The following is a 17219-nucleotide window of genomic DNA, read 5'->3' on the forward strand; positions in this document are numbered from 1 at the left end:
CTATATTGAAGGTAGCCACCTTTAAAACAGACCATACCTTCTCTAGGTTCCCTCAATATAACTTAGTTATATAATATTGCAAATGTAATTTATAAGATTCCCTTACAAATATGTCATATTTCATGTGAAGCTGCATAACATTAACATTATATCGAGGGCCAGATAAAATGGCCTCAAGGGCCAGTACAGGTAAAAATCTTCTGTCCTAGTGGAAAAACACCCAAATAATATCCACCATAGGACATTGCATGTATGGAATTGATGACTGGAAATTGGATAAAAAAATATTTTAGCATTTAGCTCCATTGGCTCCCATTAATGTTTCCCACTGTAATCGCCATCTAGGTGGAAGTGCACATTTTTGATGGGGCAAAGGGGATCAGTGGAAGTGACCCTTATTGCTTAGACTTTCTCTGCTGTAGCCTACTACGGCATGCCCCTAAATGTCAAAATTGTAGCAAGGTAATGATTGAACAACAGCAATCAGAGATGGCAACCTGCCCCCCGCCACACACACACACACACACACACACACACACACACACACACACACACACACACACCTTGCCCATACTGGTGATTGTGTGATGGGTGTTGGGTGACACCCACAGGCGGCCCAAAACACTGCAGGCAGGCGGGCGGACAGACCGACAGACAGACAGACAGACACTGTTCTATAGGCCAAGCAACTTTATTGAGAACATGCTCATCTTTTTATTCTTCATTAGTTCAATTTGTTTTCAAGCTGTTGAATATCTGTGCCTACTGGAATAGCCTACTGGAATAGATAAGCTGAAACAACTGTTTATTCTATAACAATTCTGAGCTGACATTCTGGTCAGTTTCAGGCTCTTATCTCTGCATGTGAGCATGTGATGACTACAGATCGCTCTCCCCGTACAGGGCACTGGAGAAAGCGAGGTAGTCCAACGCCCCGGGCACTCCATCGGGCCCGTTGTAGAGCGGCATGCGTGCGATGCAGTAGTCAGCCTGCTCCGGGGGAAGCTCTCGGCGCAGCTCCTCCAGAAGGATGTACGGCTGTGGAGAACAAGGACAGTCACACAAGCACATTACTGCCTCTTTTCCACTGCCAGTTTTCTGGTAGGCCTACAGCTCGACACAGCGTGACTCGGCCTCCACTTTTTGCTATTCGATTGAGCTGTGTCATGCCTATTCAAACATCAAATAGTGGCTGCCAAGTCGCCTTTTGTCTAGCTGTAGGCTTACCAGAAAAAACCCAGTGGAAAAGAGGCATATGTGCACCACATTCGGGGGCTGAGTATATGTTACATTACTCCAATATACGTAACTCATGCACCATTATTGAAATTATTACTACAACACTACACTTCACAATAGAACACACGCCATTTGTAAACTACATTATTATACGTAATATTAGACATCCACAAAGTTAAGCCTTAACTTCTTTAAAGCAGGGTTTTGCCACATCTAATGTAAAAGAAACAGCTAATGTGACAGACACCACAATATGAAGATATAGCTGAACAGTGAGAGGAAAGCAAAAGCATTGCCATTACCTTGAACTCTCTCTTACCTTATCTGCAGCCAGTATTTTGAAGGATGCCATAACTTGCTCTGCTGTGTCCGTTTCCCCAGTCTCCCGGGTCATGAAATCCACAAAAGACTGGAAGGTCACCAGGCCTGTGCCATTAGGGTCCACGAGATGCATGATGCGTGCAAACTCTGTTTCTCCCTGTGTGTAAACACAACATGGCCACAGTTAGTTTATTTTTGGAGGAGGAAGCCAATGCACACCACAGCCCTATAACTACAAAGCTGGTTCAGAATAAGTTAAGATTAAGTTAAGAGGTAAATCATCTAATACAAGAGCTTTTCTTAAGAAAATGAGGATTCCAGGCTCTTCTATTAGACGATTCATCTCTTCACTTAACCTTAACTTGTCCTGAACCAACTTTGTAGTATAGACCCCAGAGGATTCGAGGTGCAGGTAGCAGGTACTTGTTCACTTCAGAGGGAAGATTAGACTTGAGAAAGGTCACACAGGCCGAAAAGTTGTAACAAGAGTGTGCAGTATCTTCCCTCTGAAGTAAAAAGGTAGTTTATCCACCATAATAATAATAATGTGAAAATAATGGTGTTTGAATCTGTAACAGTTGAATTTGTAAGAGTTTACACACAGGCACCACAAGTAGTGATGTGTTAAACAAGACTATAATGTCGGAAAATGTAGGCCATTTCTTTTTCTGGAGAAGTATCTGGATGAAAGTAATGAATTGTTATCATAATTTCTTTCAAGAATCACAGGTGGGGATGTTGGTGGGTTTTCTGGCGTCCACATTTATTGTTGCGCTGCCGACTTGACGAGTTCAGCTTATATGGCCACACATTTTCATAGGCCTAACTCCTTATTTTCATCTGAACATGACACTGTTAAGCACCACTGTGCACTTTTCACACACTATACAAGAAATAGGCAAACGTCTCAATTTTTCGTCTGCCATTTTCCGTCTGCCATTTTGAATTGCCAGTCTGTGGCCACCCTGGTAAATATTAGTGCATTAATGAACAAGATCAAATTTGGAAATTAGCAGCATGAAGTTTGAAAATAAACAACTAAAATTACACACTGGAACTTCATAAGTCATCCTTTCCCTGTGATAACTAATGGGTTGTGCTGTGCCTACCAGATCATAACCCATGGAAATCACACATAAGAGTTGTGCTGTGCCTACCAGATCATAACCCATGGAAATCACACATAAGAGTTGTGCTGTGCCTACCAGATCATAACCCATGGATATCACACATTAGAGTTGTGCTGCTGCGCCTACCAGATCATAACCCATGGAAATCAGACAGGCTCGGAAGTCATCGGTCTCCATACCACCCTTCTTCTTCTGCAGGGAAAACAAAAGATGAGGTGCATATCTTTACGGTAGCTTACAAATTTGCAACAATTCATATTTACAATCCATTCCATTGTGTATTAAAAAAGTATCTGCAAATTTCAGCCCTGAATAAAAATGAAATTCTACATTTTGATAGTAGCACACACATTCATCTTACATGACAGAGCCACACAAAATGACAAGCTTACAGATTATTTAGGATCATTGATCATTGATGCGCAGGTGTACTGCACATGTTAGTGTAATTCAATTGAATGATATACTTAAATCTGTCAGATTGACAGTGAAAAAATACATCCGCTGATGCCTCTGAAAGCATCATCAGTAATGTGTCTCAAAAATGCTCGTCAAACGGCAAGAAAAACAATGTACAGTAAAGTTCAGAGCTGTACCCGGTCAAAGTGAGTGAATGAGTGGCGGTAGTCATTCAGCTGCTGCTGGCTTATGCCCTTTGAGTCCCGAGTTAGGATCTGTGTTTCCACTTCATTGATGGTCCTGGCAATGGAAGTGAGAAGGGCCTCCCAGCCTACGCGGACATGCTGCAGAAGAAAGAAAACAGATGGAAAAGAGGTCGAGTTTTCAACTATAGCCGTTTTGGGTAGAGTGCACTACGCCCATCTGGCGTGTACGAAATTCCGAATTGAATGAATTGAAATTCAAAGTAATGCCGTAATACGAACACTAGGTTGTGTCATTAACTTGAATGTCTTTGAATTTAATCTACACCACCCATTGAGAGTACATAGAACACCACCAACTAGTGTTCATATTATGGCATTACTGTGAATTTCAATTCATTCAATTCGGAATTTCGTACAAGTCTAACGCACATCCAAAGTCACTTGTTGCAGGTGCCAGACCAAAGTGTCAGCAGTGGTGTTAGACAGTTGCTCTGTTACTGTTTAGCAGCATACATTTGAACTTGTTCACTCAAACTCCATACCTCCATTGTGTAATTGGTGTACTTGTTGTCAAAGATGAGATTCTCTTGGATAGACTGGTGATCTCCCTCGAGCTTGTCGATATTGGGTTTGTAGTTGATGATGACTGCCTCGAACTGTTTGAGCTGACCCATCTGGTCTTCAAGGGAAGCCCCTTGGTCGGCAGAATGGCCAGCAACCTCCTAAAGACAACAGTTTATATGGTGGAACATCCATAAGAAAACACATATAAAAAGAGACTGACATGGCTAATCAAATTTTATGCAAAAAATGTGGAGATATTATAGTATGCGCCACACAGTAAAGGCCTACTGTAAGTAATCACTCATATATAGTTCATATATGAATAATTTTGTCAGTTTATATTTCTATATCTTTCCCCTATGTGCACAATATTCTACTATCAAGCTACACATATGTAGCTTGAAGCAAAGTCGGCTCGAGTTAATATAGAATTGAACCTCCATCCTGCACTGTATCCAGGGTCCAATGATGTTGGACTGGGCAGCAAACTGCCGTCTCAGACGCTCGTTTGAGTTCTGGCGGTTCAGTTCCTCTTGAAGGGAGCCGTCTCGCTGAGGAACCAACTTCTTCACCTGTTCACCGCCAACATGACACGGCAGTGAATGTACTGTATTAGGGTTCATTAAAACAAACTGTGCTAGAATGTGTTCATTCAGCTCTAACATACCCACATTTTTAATAACACACACTGTAAGAAAATACCCCTGCAAAATAACAGCAGTTACTGGCAATTATATTTACCTGTAATTCTACTGTTATTTCACACCAAACATCAAATACAGCTCAGTGCTGTTTAATGTATCACAGTATACAGTATAACATTTTTTCAGCAGCAATTGAACTGTTAAATAACAGTACTCTACAGAACGTTCACAGTATTAGTATTGTTAAACTAAAAGTGCTCTACAATATTTATACAGTAGTATAAGTAAAATAACAGTACATTTCAGTTAAAAAGTTGAAGATTGTACTGTGAGATGACAGGCAAATACTGGGTCATAGTTGCATTCATGAATATGGCCATGGCAACTTCCCACCCCACCCATCATTCTCCATAACTGTGGTACCCTGGCCATGTTACCACCCCACCCTCCCATCGTTCACCATGACTGGAGTGCCTTGAGCATGATACTATGCCGCTATGCTTTATTGAGATAATGGTTTGCGGTGGTCCTTTGAAAATGTGGGCAGGAATACAATTTTAGAGTACGCAGTGCTATGTTACAATGACAATGGGAGTGTGCGAGGTGGGCTTTTTACTGTATCTCTTGATGAGCCAATGATGAATATAGCATTGGTCAGTCTGTAAAAACTTAATTTGCACCAAGTAGCACAGCAAATAAGCAGCACTACAAGCTAGCTCTCAAAGCAATGCCTAATTTGCAGCAGGCACATTATATGCAACAATGCCACAAATGATGCCACATACAGCAAGTGCCACAAAGCAAGCTTTCACAAAGAGGAAAGTATGCAAGCATGTAAGCAAGCTTGTAGGCAAGCAAGTGCTATGCTGTGCCATGCAGGCCAGCCAGCAGGCAGGCAAGCAACTGAAGTGTTGATAGTCCAGATTTATATACAGGTGCAAGAGTACCATGTGACCAGAGTCATCAGGCCCTTGGCAGGTGAAGGCCGTAATTGAATAATGGCATAACAGCCCTACTCAGGTGAGACCAGGCACTGATTAGCAGATTGGTTTAGATGGGGCTGCTTGTTGCAAGAGTGTTCAAGTTCTTAAAATGTTTCAGCCATTCACACTTTCATCACTATCAAAAGCACAGTGATGAAAATCATCATACTGTGCTGCATTAAACAATTTTTAAGTATTGTAGTTTCCTTAGAAATTGTTTAATGCTTGTTAGTATCAGAGAATCTTTAACCAGTGAGAATGACTTAAGTTCTTCAGGTGGTAGGCTATTGCAGCTTGATGGCGATCACGGACAAGTGGAGGATGAATGGGTTTTAATGGTGCTGCCTAAAATATCTTGGTTGCTTCCACAACGGCCAATGCTGCTATTGTGCAGTACTTACTGTTTATGCTCAATACGTGACTCAAAGTAATATTTTCACAGTAGTTGTCTGTTTTTTCAAAAAACAGTAGAATGCTGTTGCAGAATTGCCCTAAATTAACAGCTATTTTTTACAGTGAAGCTCAAATCTCGAAAACCTTAATGCAGCGTATATGTCGCTCCAGGACACAATGGGTTAAAAGCAATGGTACCAGCAATGGTAGCAAGGAACGAGTATGGTAGTCTTAAAACAGTTGCCAGTCTAATGGTATTTTTCAAGAAAGAGGCCACACCTTGCATACACTAGTGTTTTTTATTGCACCTTAGTGAGTGCAATAAAACTGTGTAGAGCATTTGGGCCAGCAACCTCCTACTCCAAGATGAAAAGTTGACTCAGTTCAGTTGTAATGGTTGCAATGGAACAAGCATGTCATGTAATATAATGTAATGTAGTGTATTTCTTGTATGATTTTAAAATTGTAGCATTTATTTCTTTCATTTCTATTGGAATTTAATTTAATTGCAGAAGCAATATGGCCATTGCATTTCATACATCAATGCTGACATTAATTTCTGACAGACCTGATGACTAAGTCTTTGGTTTGCAGTGAGAATACAGTAGTTCTACCTTCAAGGATTCAAGGATTCAAGGATATTTATTTGTCATGTACATAGAGACACTTTCGTGTCACTTGTAATGAAATGCATGGCCGTTGCAAAACAAGTGTGCAGAAGAAGGGTGAAGAAGAAATAAAATAAAAATAAAAATGAAAGGTGTGTGTGTGTGTGTGTGTGTGTGTGTGTGTGTGTGTGTGTGTGTGTGTGTGTGTGTGTGTGTGTGTGTGTGTGTGTTCAATCAAAGTAATTAGGAGGAATTCAGTAAGCAAATGGCATGAGGAAAAAAGCTCTTTCTCAGTCTTTCAGTTCTAGCTCTGTGACAGCACAGTCGCCTTCCAGATCTCAGTTTTTTAAATAGTCCATATCCTGGGTGTGACTGGTCTTTGAGAATGTTATGGGCCCTAGATAGCACTCTCTTTGTGTATATGTCTTTCACGGCAGGCAGAGGTTGACGAATACAGCGCTCAGCAGAGCGCACTATCCTTAGTTCTGTCTGTTCACACACTGTGGCGTTACCGTACCAGGTGATTATGGACCCTGTTAAGATGCTCTCCACTGCTGAGGAGTAAAAGGCTTTTAGGATGGGTGTGGAAACTTTGAACTTTTTCAACAGGCGCAGAAAGTACAGTCTCTGCCTGGATTTCTTAATGATGTTGTGTGTGTTGTTTGTCCATGTTAAGTCATTTGTGATGTGAACACCAAGGTATTTAAAGCACTCTACCCTCTCCACTGGTTGTTTGCAGATGGAAAGTGGAGTGTAGTTTCCCCTCTTTTTCCGAAAGTCCACCACCATTTCCTTAGTCTTGCTTACGTTTAGTGCCAGGTTGTTGTGCTGGCACCATTGTGAGATGTTAGAAACTTCATTTATATATGCCTGTTCATCGTTATTATTGATCAGTCCCACCACTACAGTGTCATCAGCAAACTTGATGATGGAATTCTGACTGCTGCTGGCTCTGCAGTCATGGGTGTAAATGTTGTAGAGTAGGGAGCTTAACACACAACCTTGAGGTGAGCCAGTGCTGATGGTGAGGGTGTTAGATGTTGTGCCACCCACTCTAACAACCTGCGTGCGGCTTGTGAGAAAGTTTAACACCCAGTTGCATAGAGGTAAGTCTAGCCCCAGTGACTTCATCTTCTTGACAAGAGTGAGGGGAATTATGGTGTTGAATGCTGAACTATAATCAATGAACAGCATTCTCACATAATTACCCTTTCCTCTGTCTAGATGTGATAGTGTGGTATGCAACAAATTTGAGATGGCATCGTCCCTTGACCTGTTCTCTCTATAGGCAAACTGGAGAGGGTCAAATGAGCTAGGCAGGGATGTACATATGAAGGACTTCACTAGCTTCTCAAAACACTTCATCACCATTGATGTCAGAGCCACTGGACGGTAGTCATTGAGGCATGTTGGACTTTTGCCTTTTGGAACTGGCACAATTATGGATTGCTTAAAGCAAGATGGAACTACTCCTGTGGCTAAAGAGGCATTGAATATTTGTAATACCTTGTCCCATTTCAGTCCCAAGTCAGCTGGGGTGAGATTGGTGTAGGGGTTGGAGAGGCTGATTGTGATCCCGTAACTCTGTGTGATCTTCTGCACTTCGCTGTAGATGCCCAATATCGCCTGGCGCTCACCATCTGCCTCTGGCAAAGTGGCCTTGAACTGGTCATGCGCGGAGATTAAACTCTGCACAAAAGAATGTATACAAGATTATTGTTATCTTACAACAATATGCAACATGCTACATGGAAAAAGTAAGGCTGCATACATTCTTATGAATTCTTATTTTGAGCCGTTAATATCAAACAGTGTTTGTTTTAAGCAATAAGCCATAAGAGGCCATGGGTTTGTATTCAATTTATAACGGGGAAGGGGAAGTGGAGCATGAGGCAACGTGAAAAAGTATATATCTTAGAACGACGTCACACATGACGAGGAAAACGTTCCCAACAATGGCTTGCAATGGTCCTGGGGGGTGGTGTGTGTGTGTGTGTGTGTGTGTGTGTGTGTGTGTGTGTGTGTGTGTGTGTGTGTGTGTGTGTGTGTGTGTGTGTGTGTGTGTGTGTGTGTGTGTGTGTGTGTGTGTGTGTGGGAGGGGCGCGGGGGTGTTGTAACGTTCTACCAATTGTTGTATGGGGGAGGTTTCAGCCGAGAATCTGGCTGATAGTCGTGTAGTTTGAGCCTGGCTTTAAAAGGTGCAATGTGTAGGATGGTGGCCAGAATAGGTAATGCAACCTATATATTATTTCATGAATATTTACTTGATAATAAACTAATATTTACTTGTATGACAAGTGAAGTACGGTACAGTAAGTTTTGTAGCTAAGAATGTCTATTTCTGAAAGTTAAAAATGGCGGACATGGAGAGGATCCATCTTTTAATGTATGAAAAGTGCAATTTTCCCAGTCATAATGAAATTGATAGTGGTGGTAAGTATTTGTAAAAAAGGTCACATTTGTGAATGGGCATCATGAGTTCTGGAAAGAAACTACTAACAATATTACACAGTGCACCTTTAAGCTGTGGTATTCTTATGGTATTCATGTACCTGAATCTCATCCACACTGTGAACCATGAACATGTCCTGCAGGTCCTCAATGGCTCCCTCCAGCCAGTTGTTAAATGGTGCTGACCTCTTCGCAAACTCAAGGAACAACTGGTCGATGGTCTCCAGCAGCTTGTCTGTTCTCTAGAGGGATAAGTAACCACACACAGGTTATTTTCAGGGTAATACTGTACCTAAAGAAAAAAAACATTTGTAACTAGAAATGCACTCAGAGAGTGCAGACCTCCGCCAATCTAATTTGGGGCAATGTATGTTGATTTCTTTTTTTAGGGGCCTTTATGTCTTTATTTGACAGGACAGTGTGAGATGGAGACAGGAAGCGAGTGGGACAGAGAGACGGGGGAGGATCGGGAAATGACCCCGGCTGGACTCGAATCAGGGTCCCCATGGGCATGCAAGCCCAAATGTGGGGGGCTTAGCGTGCTGCACCACAGCGCCCCCTTGTATGTTGATTACTAATTATCAATGTGGGTTTACTAACTCCAGATTGCTCAAGTAGTGCTGCTCATCCAAGATGGTACATCATTGTGTGCTGTGTCAAGAAGATTTGTTATCACACTTATGTTAAGGCCGACTGTCAGAAGTGGTTAGACAGAAGTGGACTGTTCCCCACTCCAACTAAAAGAATAGGAACTCGCAGTGCATATTTTTTGTGAAGTGGTTGTAGGGATTATTAGTGTGATACCTCCAGGGCCTCTCGCCTCTTCTGGGTAAGTGTCCCCATCTGATCCCATTGGTCACAGATCTTTTGGCAGTGTTCATTTATGATAGCTGAGTCATGGTAGTCCAGCTCACTGGGCACACAACACAAAAACATAGTCAGGAAAAATAATAATTTAACAACCATAAACAAACATCATACCAGAATTGAAGAAGTTGTAAAAATTGCCAGTGAAAGTTGAAGGAAGACAAACCGGGACTCCCCTAGTGAATGGGACTTTTCTCATTTCTAATTCAAGCCACATTTTTTCAGTCGTTTATTTTTTTAATTTATGCTGCCTAAATGTCATGAATATTTACTACCATCATCAATTTGTACCGTAAGTATGCCTTATAATGATGGGTAACACTTTACTTGACGCCGGTGTCATAAGAATGTCATTACAGTGTCATAATAGTGTCATAATAGTGTTACACATGTGTCATAAACATTATGTCCATGTCATAAACATTTTATGACTGTTGGCCTTATGTGACATTCGGTAATGGCAAAGACATTGTAGACATAACTGAATGTCACTTAAGGCCAATAGTCATAAAATGTTTATGACATGGACATAATGTTTATGACGTGTCATGACACTATGACACTGTAATGACATGCTTATGACATCGGCGTCAAGTCAAGTGTTACCTAATATTGTATGGTGTTTGTTGTCCTACAATCAGGCACCAATATGCACCGACTATTTTCTTTCATTCAACATGGCTGGTGCAGTGCAGGTACAGATAGAATTCTGTTAAGAGAAGAAAAATATGCTGGCAGCATAGCAGTGTGCCAAAGAACTTGGTCAAAAGATTTCAATCAAAACAATTTCAGCACCACATGTGTGGACAGTGCCCCTTAAGAGCAACTTAAGAAAGTTCTAAGGAGCTCTGCACACGTCTTCACGTACGATAATTGTTCAGGAAACAGGTGTAGGAAATCTAAGAACATTCATAGATTCCATCGTTTATGTTGTACTGAGGCCTAAAATCCATAGTTATCAGCACATGTACCTCTCATCATTATGTGATCAAAGGTATAATTTTATTGCCGTAATAATTTTGCACAGGCTTGTCATTAGTGTGTGAAGCCATAGCTTGAAAGGTCTTTACAAAAAGGGAAAAAGACCGTTTTAGGGCTTTTGTGCCTTCATTTGTGATAGGATAGTGAGAGAGGGACAGGAAATGAGTGGGGAGAGAGAGGTGGGGAAGGATCAGCAAGTGACCCGGGGAAACTGGGGCACCGGCAAAGTAACCCAGTGCCAGTGTTAGGCCACGGTAAGGTCTGAAAGGTCTTATTTAATCTGTTACATCAGTCATCATTTATCATGATAACATTTTGAGTCACCCACCCCCACCACCTAAAACAAGACGAAAACACAAACATATATGTACAGTGGTGCTCATATGTTTACATACCCCAGCAGAATATACGCTTTCTTGGCAATTTCTCACAAAATATGAAGTATTACACAAAATCTTTATTTTCACTCATTGCTAGTGACTGGCTTAAGACATTTATTAGCAATCTTCTGTGTTTACTCTTTCAAAAGCATGATCACAACCCAAACTACCCAAATGACCCTGTTCAAAAGTTTACATACCCTAGTGTCTGATGCTGAATATGGCCCTGTTTAACATCAGGGACCGCTCTAAATTGTTTGTGGTAGTTGTGGATAAGGCTCTTAATGTTCTCAGATGACAAAACAGCACATTCTTCCTGGCAGAATGGTTGTTTCCTATAATATTTTTGGGTGTCTTGCTGGAACCTCACATTTGAGGTTTCCCCTGAATGGCTCAATGATGTTGAGATCAGGAGAGTGAGACGGTCGCTCAAAAACGTCATTTTATACTTTCTGAAGCTAATGACGGGTTGCTTTGGCTTTCTGTGTTGAAATATTGTCATGTTGGCATGTCCAATAAATGGACCATGTGCAGTTTCAAGGCTGATGTGTGTCAAGTTTCCTCCAGTATTTTTCACAGGGCAATGTATTCATCATTCTGCGAGTATGGACCAAAAGTATAGTGCATTTGTAACTCAAATGTCCCCATGACATCAGTGGTCCATGGCCATGTTTCACAGAAGGGATGGTGTAACTTTCATCATAGGCTCCGTTGACTGTTCTCCAAATGGTACTGTTAATAGTGGCTGAAAAAAGTTCCATATTGATCTCATTTTTCCAAATGACTTTGTCACAGGCATTCTGATGCTTCTCACTATGCTATTTGGTGTATCATATGCAAAATAACATGTTTGCATTTATGTAGAAATGGCTTTTTCATGTTGTCCTATATTTCACCTGAAGTTATGTTTTGGTTGTCCTATGCCTCCTGAACAATTTCCCTTGCAATGATCATTGCAATGCAATGATTCCCTTGCCCAATAGCTTGATTCCAACCAAACCCCCTCATATTGCATTTCTGATTTGAAATTCCATCAGTGCCAACATGACAATATTTTGATACAGAAAGCCAAATCAACCCGCCATAAGCTTCAGAAAGAATTAAATGAAGGTTTTTGAGCGACCATCTCACTCTCCAGATCTCAACATCATTGAGCCATTCAGGGGAAACCTCAAATGTGATGTTCCAGCAAGATACCCAAAGATATTATAGGAAACAACCATTCTTCCAGGAAGAATGTGCTTTATTGTCATCTGAGAAAATTAAGAGCCTTATCCACAACTACCACAAACAATTTAGAGCGGTCCTTGATGTTAAACAGGGCCATATTCAGCATCAGAAACTAGGGTATGTAAACTTTTGAACAGGGTCATTTGGGTAGTTTGGGTTGTGATCATGCTTTTGAAAGAGTAAACACAGAAGATTGCTAATAAATGTCTTAAGCCAGTCACTAGCGATATGAGTCTTAAGCCAGTCACTAGCAATGAGTGAAAAAAAGATTTTGTGTAATCCTTCATATTTTGTGAGAAATCGCAGAGAAAGCGTATATTCTGCTGGGGTATGTAAACTTTTGAGAACCACTGTATGTTAATATGTGTGCTATTCATGCACACATGTGCATACAAACAATTATTCAATACATTTCCCTTTACATGCCAGTTATTTGGGGCATATGATCTCAAAGTAAATCTCATTGGGTCACCTTACCTTATACATATAATGTGTATTAAAAATGTGTGCATGCACACTATAGAGAATGTACTGTGTATATCTCCTGGTGTGTAGAGCACACACACATGTGAAAGGGTAGCACCATACGAGTGATTATCTACCCAGAAGTGCTTTCGAGGAAGCATGCTTTCCAGGTAAAATAGCTAGAGGAGTAAACTGCTGATAGCTTTCCAGTAAACATGCTAGGGGAGTATACTGCCATGTTGGCATGTTGAACTTTGATCAGTCATCAGATGATGGATGAATGAGGTAGCCTTAACTGTTTTGTACAGCACATACATACAGCTAAAGTGGGTGGAAGGTCATGACAAAAATACAGTATGTGTCTCTACAGTTATACTTGTATTTCTCATATTATTTTTTGAGGTCCGAAGAGGGCAGTGGGGTGTCCCAGCAGATAAAGGAACTATATTCAAACGGTGTGTGCTGTACAGTAAGTGTGTCTGTAATTAGCTGAAGTCACCCTACTGCCAGTTCACTAAGGGCAGGCGTGTGAAAACGTCAAGGTCACTTGTGAATGAATAGCTGGAGTGCTGTGAAATACTTCCACCCCCACTACCCCTTTCACCAAGTATCAGTGTCGTTTGTCATTCTGCGGCAAGTACTGTGTGCTGGGGAAAGGTCACCTCAGAACGGTGGCAAATTTAGAACTCGCCTATCCCATAGTTACTCAGACGTCAATTTAAAAAGTAAAAATACAACTTAAAATGAAACTCATCTCTTTAAAACCAACACCTCTGCTGTTGAAATTGTTCAAAAGGAACTTCTTGTGTAACCTACACAAAACCAATATTTTAAAAATAGGAAATTAATATATATTAATCAATTAATGTATGAAATGAAATGAATTAAATAAAAATAAATACATTAAAATGGAAGTATAGAGTAGACGAGAGTACACAGAGAATGGCACATGCAGCACATGTAGCCTACATCAGGACTCAGCAGTATACATATCTACAGTAAATCAAAGTAAAAAGGGACACTCATTTAAAGACACTGAACAAGGAAGTTCCTGGAAGACACTGAACACTTGGATATGGAAGGCAAGTGGTTTGAAATGGGAGTGAAATAAGACATTTATGCCTATCTGGACATGCCAATTTTGAAAGAAGGAGATCAACTGTCTTGTACATGCCTTGAGGAATTTCAACTGGTGTCCAATATCAGGGCTGTGTTTTCCAAAGGCATTTAGAGGACAAATGCACTATTTTGAACATTAAGCCCCTTTTCTGAGTTGTCTGCAATGTTTTAGAGCCCCCCCTGACCGTTTGCTGCTGTCTCCATTACATGGCTAATTTTGGTTTTTTTTTTCTCAATTGGCTTTACAATGAGCTTAATACATGTTTACAAGTTTGAAGGCGAAATATGGCCTCTGTCATTTTTTATTTGCCATTTTGTGTATGAAAGAAAAAAATGCAATTACAAAAAGCTACATGAAACACTACAGAAGCCATGTTTCACTACAAAACAAAAAAAGGAATACCAGTGAATATCCCTGAACACTTGTATTCTTGAAAACAAATGAAGCCCTGAGACGAAGAACCGTTACAAGTCCACATTTTCACATTTTGAACATAGGCCTATGCTTTTTTAATTTGCAGTTTGAACATTCCTTTTTTTATTTTGATTTTTCTTGAAGTCAGAAAACAAAAGCTTCTTAATTATAATAATATAAGATTTTTTAATGTCAATGTTAAAAATCAAATGTTACCAGGTATCTACAATTCCGGACATTTACAATTTTTTTTGGGACTTGTATGGTTCTTCGTCTCAGGGTTTCAAATGTTTAGTGTGGTTTTAAGAACAGATTCAGACATGCCCATAGACGGTCATTCTAAATCCGTCTGAGACAAAATCCAAATCAGCCAAATAACAGAGACAGCAGCAAACATGAAATAAACGATGAGGTCGACACTAAAACATTGCAGACCGCTCAGAAAAGGGGCTTAATGCTAAAAATAGTGCACTTTACTTTTAGTGCTTCCTTTACTGCAGTAGTAAAGCCAAAGTATTACATTACATTTACATTACATTATATTGCTTTTGGCAGACGCTTTATAACCAAAGCGACAAACAAACGAGGAGATAATCATAGCCAGCATTACTAGCAGATACAGTAACACTTAAGTATGTGGCGCCCCCTAGGTTCATGAATGTGCATGTGCAAGGAGAATTAGTGAGTGCCCTTTTAGTGGTAGATTATGCTCAGGGGGTCAAGGGCACCAAAGAGTAAGGAGACAAATGGGCAACACCCATCAACATAATAACTTCCCGCCAATGTAATAACCTGGCCAATGTGCGGTGGTTCCTCACTACGGTGAACTTAAGTACCTCTAACAATTCATGTTCTTTTGTCATGGCAATACATGCTCCAGTCCCACCTCACCCCTGGGATCTGCACTACGTGTGTGTGTGTGTGTGTGTGTGTGTGTGTGTGTGTGTGTGTGTGTGTGTGTGTGTGTGTGTGTGTGTGTGTGCGTGTGTGTGTGTGTGTGTGTGTGTGTGTGTGTGTGTGTGTGTGTGTGTGTGTGTGTGTGTGTGTGTGTGTGTGTGTGTGTGTGTGTGTGTGTGTTTGTGTGTGTGTGCGCGGGTGTGCGTGTGTGTGCGTGTGTGTGCGTACGCTTAAGTAATGAACACATTTTATTGTATTAGGCCTATTGCTAACAACTATGTGTTCTGTTAAATGTGCCAGATAGGAGATGAGAATGTTCACTTAGCAATGGGACCATTTGGCCCCTTCAATACAAATGACAGTTTACTGGTAATAAATTACCATAGCTATGCCGACGGCACCCAACTTTACTTAGCTGTGTCATCTGATGACTATGCCCCCCTTAAATCTCTATGATTGCATTGACCAAATTAACAACTGGTTGACTCACAATGTTCTTCAGCTAAACTAACACACATAAAACTGAAGTAGTTATATTTGGGAAAAAGGAGGAAATACTGCATTGGCTCCCAATGAGTAGGTATATTTTAAGCAAATGAAAGAAAGATCTACTTTCCCTGATTTAGTGATGTTTTACATTAATGGGACTTAATGCAATTAAATGTCAGACTTCTCAACCTTCCCACCAACATAATAATTTCCAGCCAACATAATAATTGTTATTGAATGTGTATAACCTTGGCCTATTACGTCTGAACAGCAAAAAAAAATCATTACATTTGCCGGGTTATTGCGTTGGCAGGAAGTAATTACGTTGGTGGATGCTACAGAGAAACCATGCTCTGTTCCATTAGAATGGCCAGGATCTTGGAAAGGGCTGAGAACCATGTAGAGCTGGGAATGGATGATGTAGGGTGGTGTTGTGTTCCTTACTTGAGCTCCTGTGCAATGGCAGCGATCTGTTCTACCCGGTCCTGATGGGCGGCCAGGTCACTCTCAAAGGCTTCATGTTTCCTCAGCAGAGCTCGCAGCTGAGTCAGGGTAGCACTTTCATAGTCCCTCTGCAACAGCAACTGGTCCTTACCTGAAATTATTACACATTTCCTTATTTTTTTATCAGTATACCATATCATCCATGTTATGCATTTTCCTACACCAACCTGCATGAGCATGAAAACTTATTGGATTAAAGCATTCCAGGTCATCAATATGTATAATAAGAGAGGATGTGAGTCCAGCTCTCTATTGGGTTCTAAATAGAGATGCACTGGATCCTGATTTCTAGGATCCTGCCGGATACCGGATCCATTGCTCAAGATCCTGCCGGATCCGGAACCGGATACCGGATCCTACGAAAGGGTTGAAACACATAGCCTACTCGCAGACATAAGCCCTTTTTATTACGTTGGCTCAAACTATTTTTTAGACTCATTGGCTTACTGCCACACTGTCTGCAACGGCCGCTTCCAAAGGGCTTTCACTCCATGCAGCAATTGGGGTTGTGAAAGACTGAAAAGCCTAGGCTACGTAAAAACTAGAGATGCACCAGATCTTGATTTTTAGGATCCTAATGGATACCGGATCCACTGCTTAAGATCCTGCCGGACCCGGATCCTGTGAAAAACCCTCTTATCCTGCCGGATCCGGAACCGGATCTTGGACCCGGTGCATCTCTAGTTCTAAATTTTCAGAGGGTCCAAAAACAACTGCTACCACTGACCATCAACGGTGATGCTCTGGAGAGAGTGAGTAGCACAAAATTCCTTGGAGTGCACATCAGCGATGACCTCTCCTGGACCACCAACACCACAGCACTGGCGAAGAAGGCCCAACAGCGACTCTACTTCTTGCACAAACTGAAGAAGGCAAGTGCTACACCCTCCATCATGACAACATGCTACAGAGGAACCATAGAGGACATCCTGTC

At 41.1% G+C, this 17219-nt stretch overlaps 1 protein-coding gene across 1 annotated transcript in view; it reads right to left on the reverse strand.

The window, feature by feature from the left end:
* Window positions 1-682: 682 nt before the first annotated feature.
* Window positions 683-17219, reverse strand: part of LOC134467863 (alpha-actinin-2-like) — a 36077-nt gene continuing 19540 nt past the window's right edge. Inside the window, exons 13-22 of the mRNA XM_063221833.1 lie at window positions 16226-16376; window positions 9743-9851; window positions 9040-9180; window positions 7994-8176; window positions 4297-4431; window positions 3838-4017; window positions 3287-3433; window positions 2817-2882; window positions 1559-1717; window positions 683-1038 (exon numbers count right to left, since the gene is read on the reverse strand). Of these exons, the coding sequence (XP_063077903.1) occupies window positions 880-1038; window positions 1559-1717; window positions 2817-2882; window positions 3287-3433; window positions 3838-4017; window positions 4297-4431; window positions 7994-8176; window positions 9040-9180; window positions 9743-9851; window positions 16226-16376 (1430 nt within the window). The 3' untranslated portion in view covers window positions 683-879. The remainder of the gene's footprint in view (window positions 1039-1558; window positions 1718-2816; window positions 2883-3286; window positions 3434-3837; window positions 4018-4296; window positions 4432-7993; window positions 8177-9039; window positions 9181-9742; window positions 9852-16225; window positions 16377-17219) is intronic.

The sequence above is a fragment of the Engraulis encrasicolus genome, chromosome 17 (assembly GCF_034702125.1).
Source record: "Engraulis encrasicolus isolate BLACKSEA-1 chromosome 17, IST_EnEncr_1.0, whole genome shotgun sequence".
NCBI lineage: Eukaryota > Metazoa > Chordata > Actinopteri > Clupeiformes > Engraulidae > Engraulis > Engraulis encrasicolus.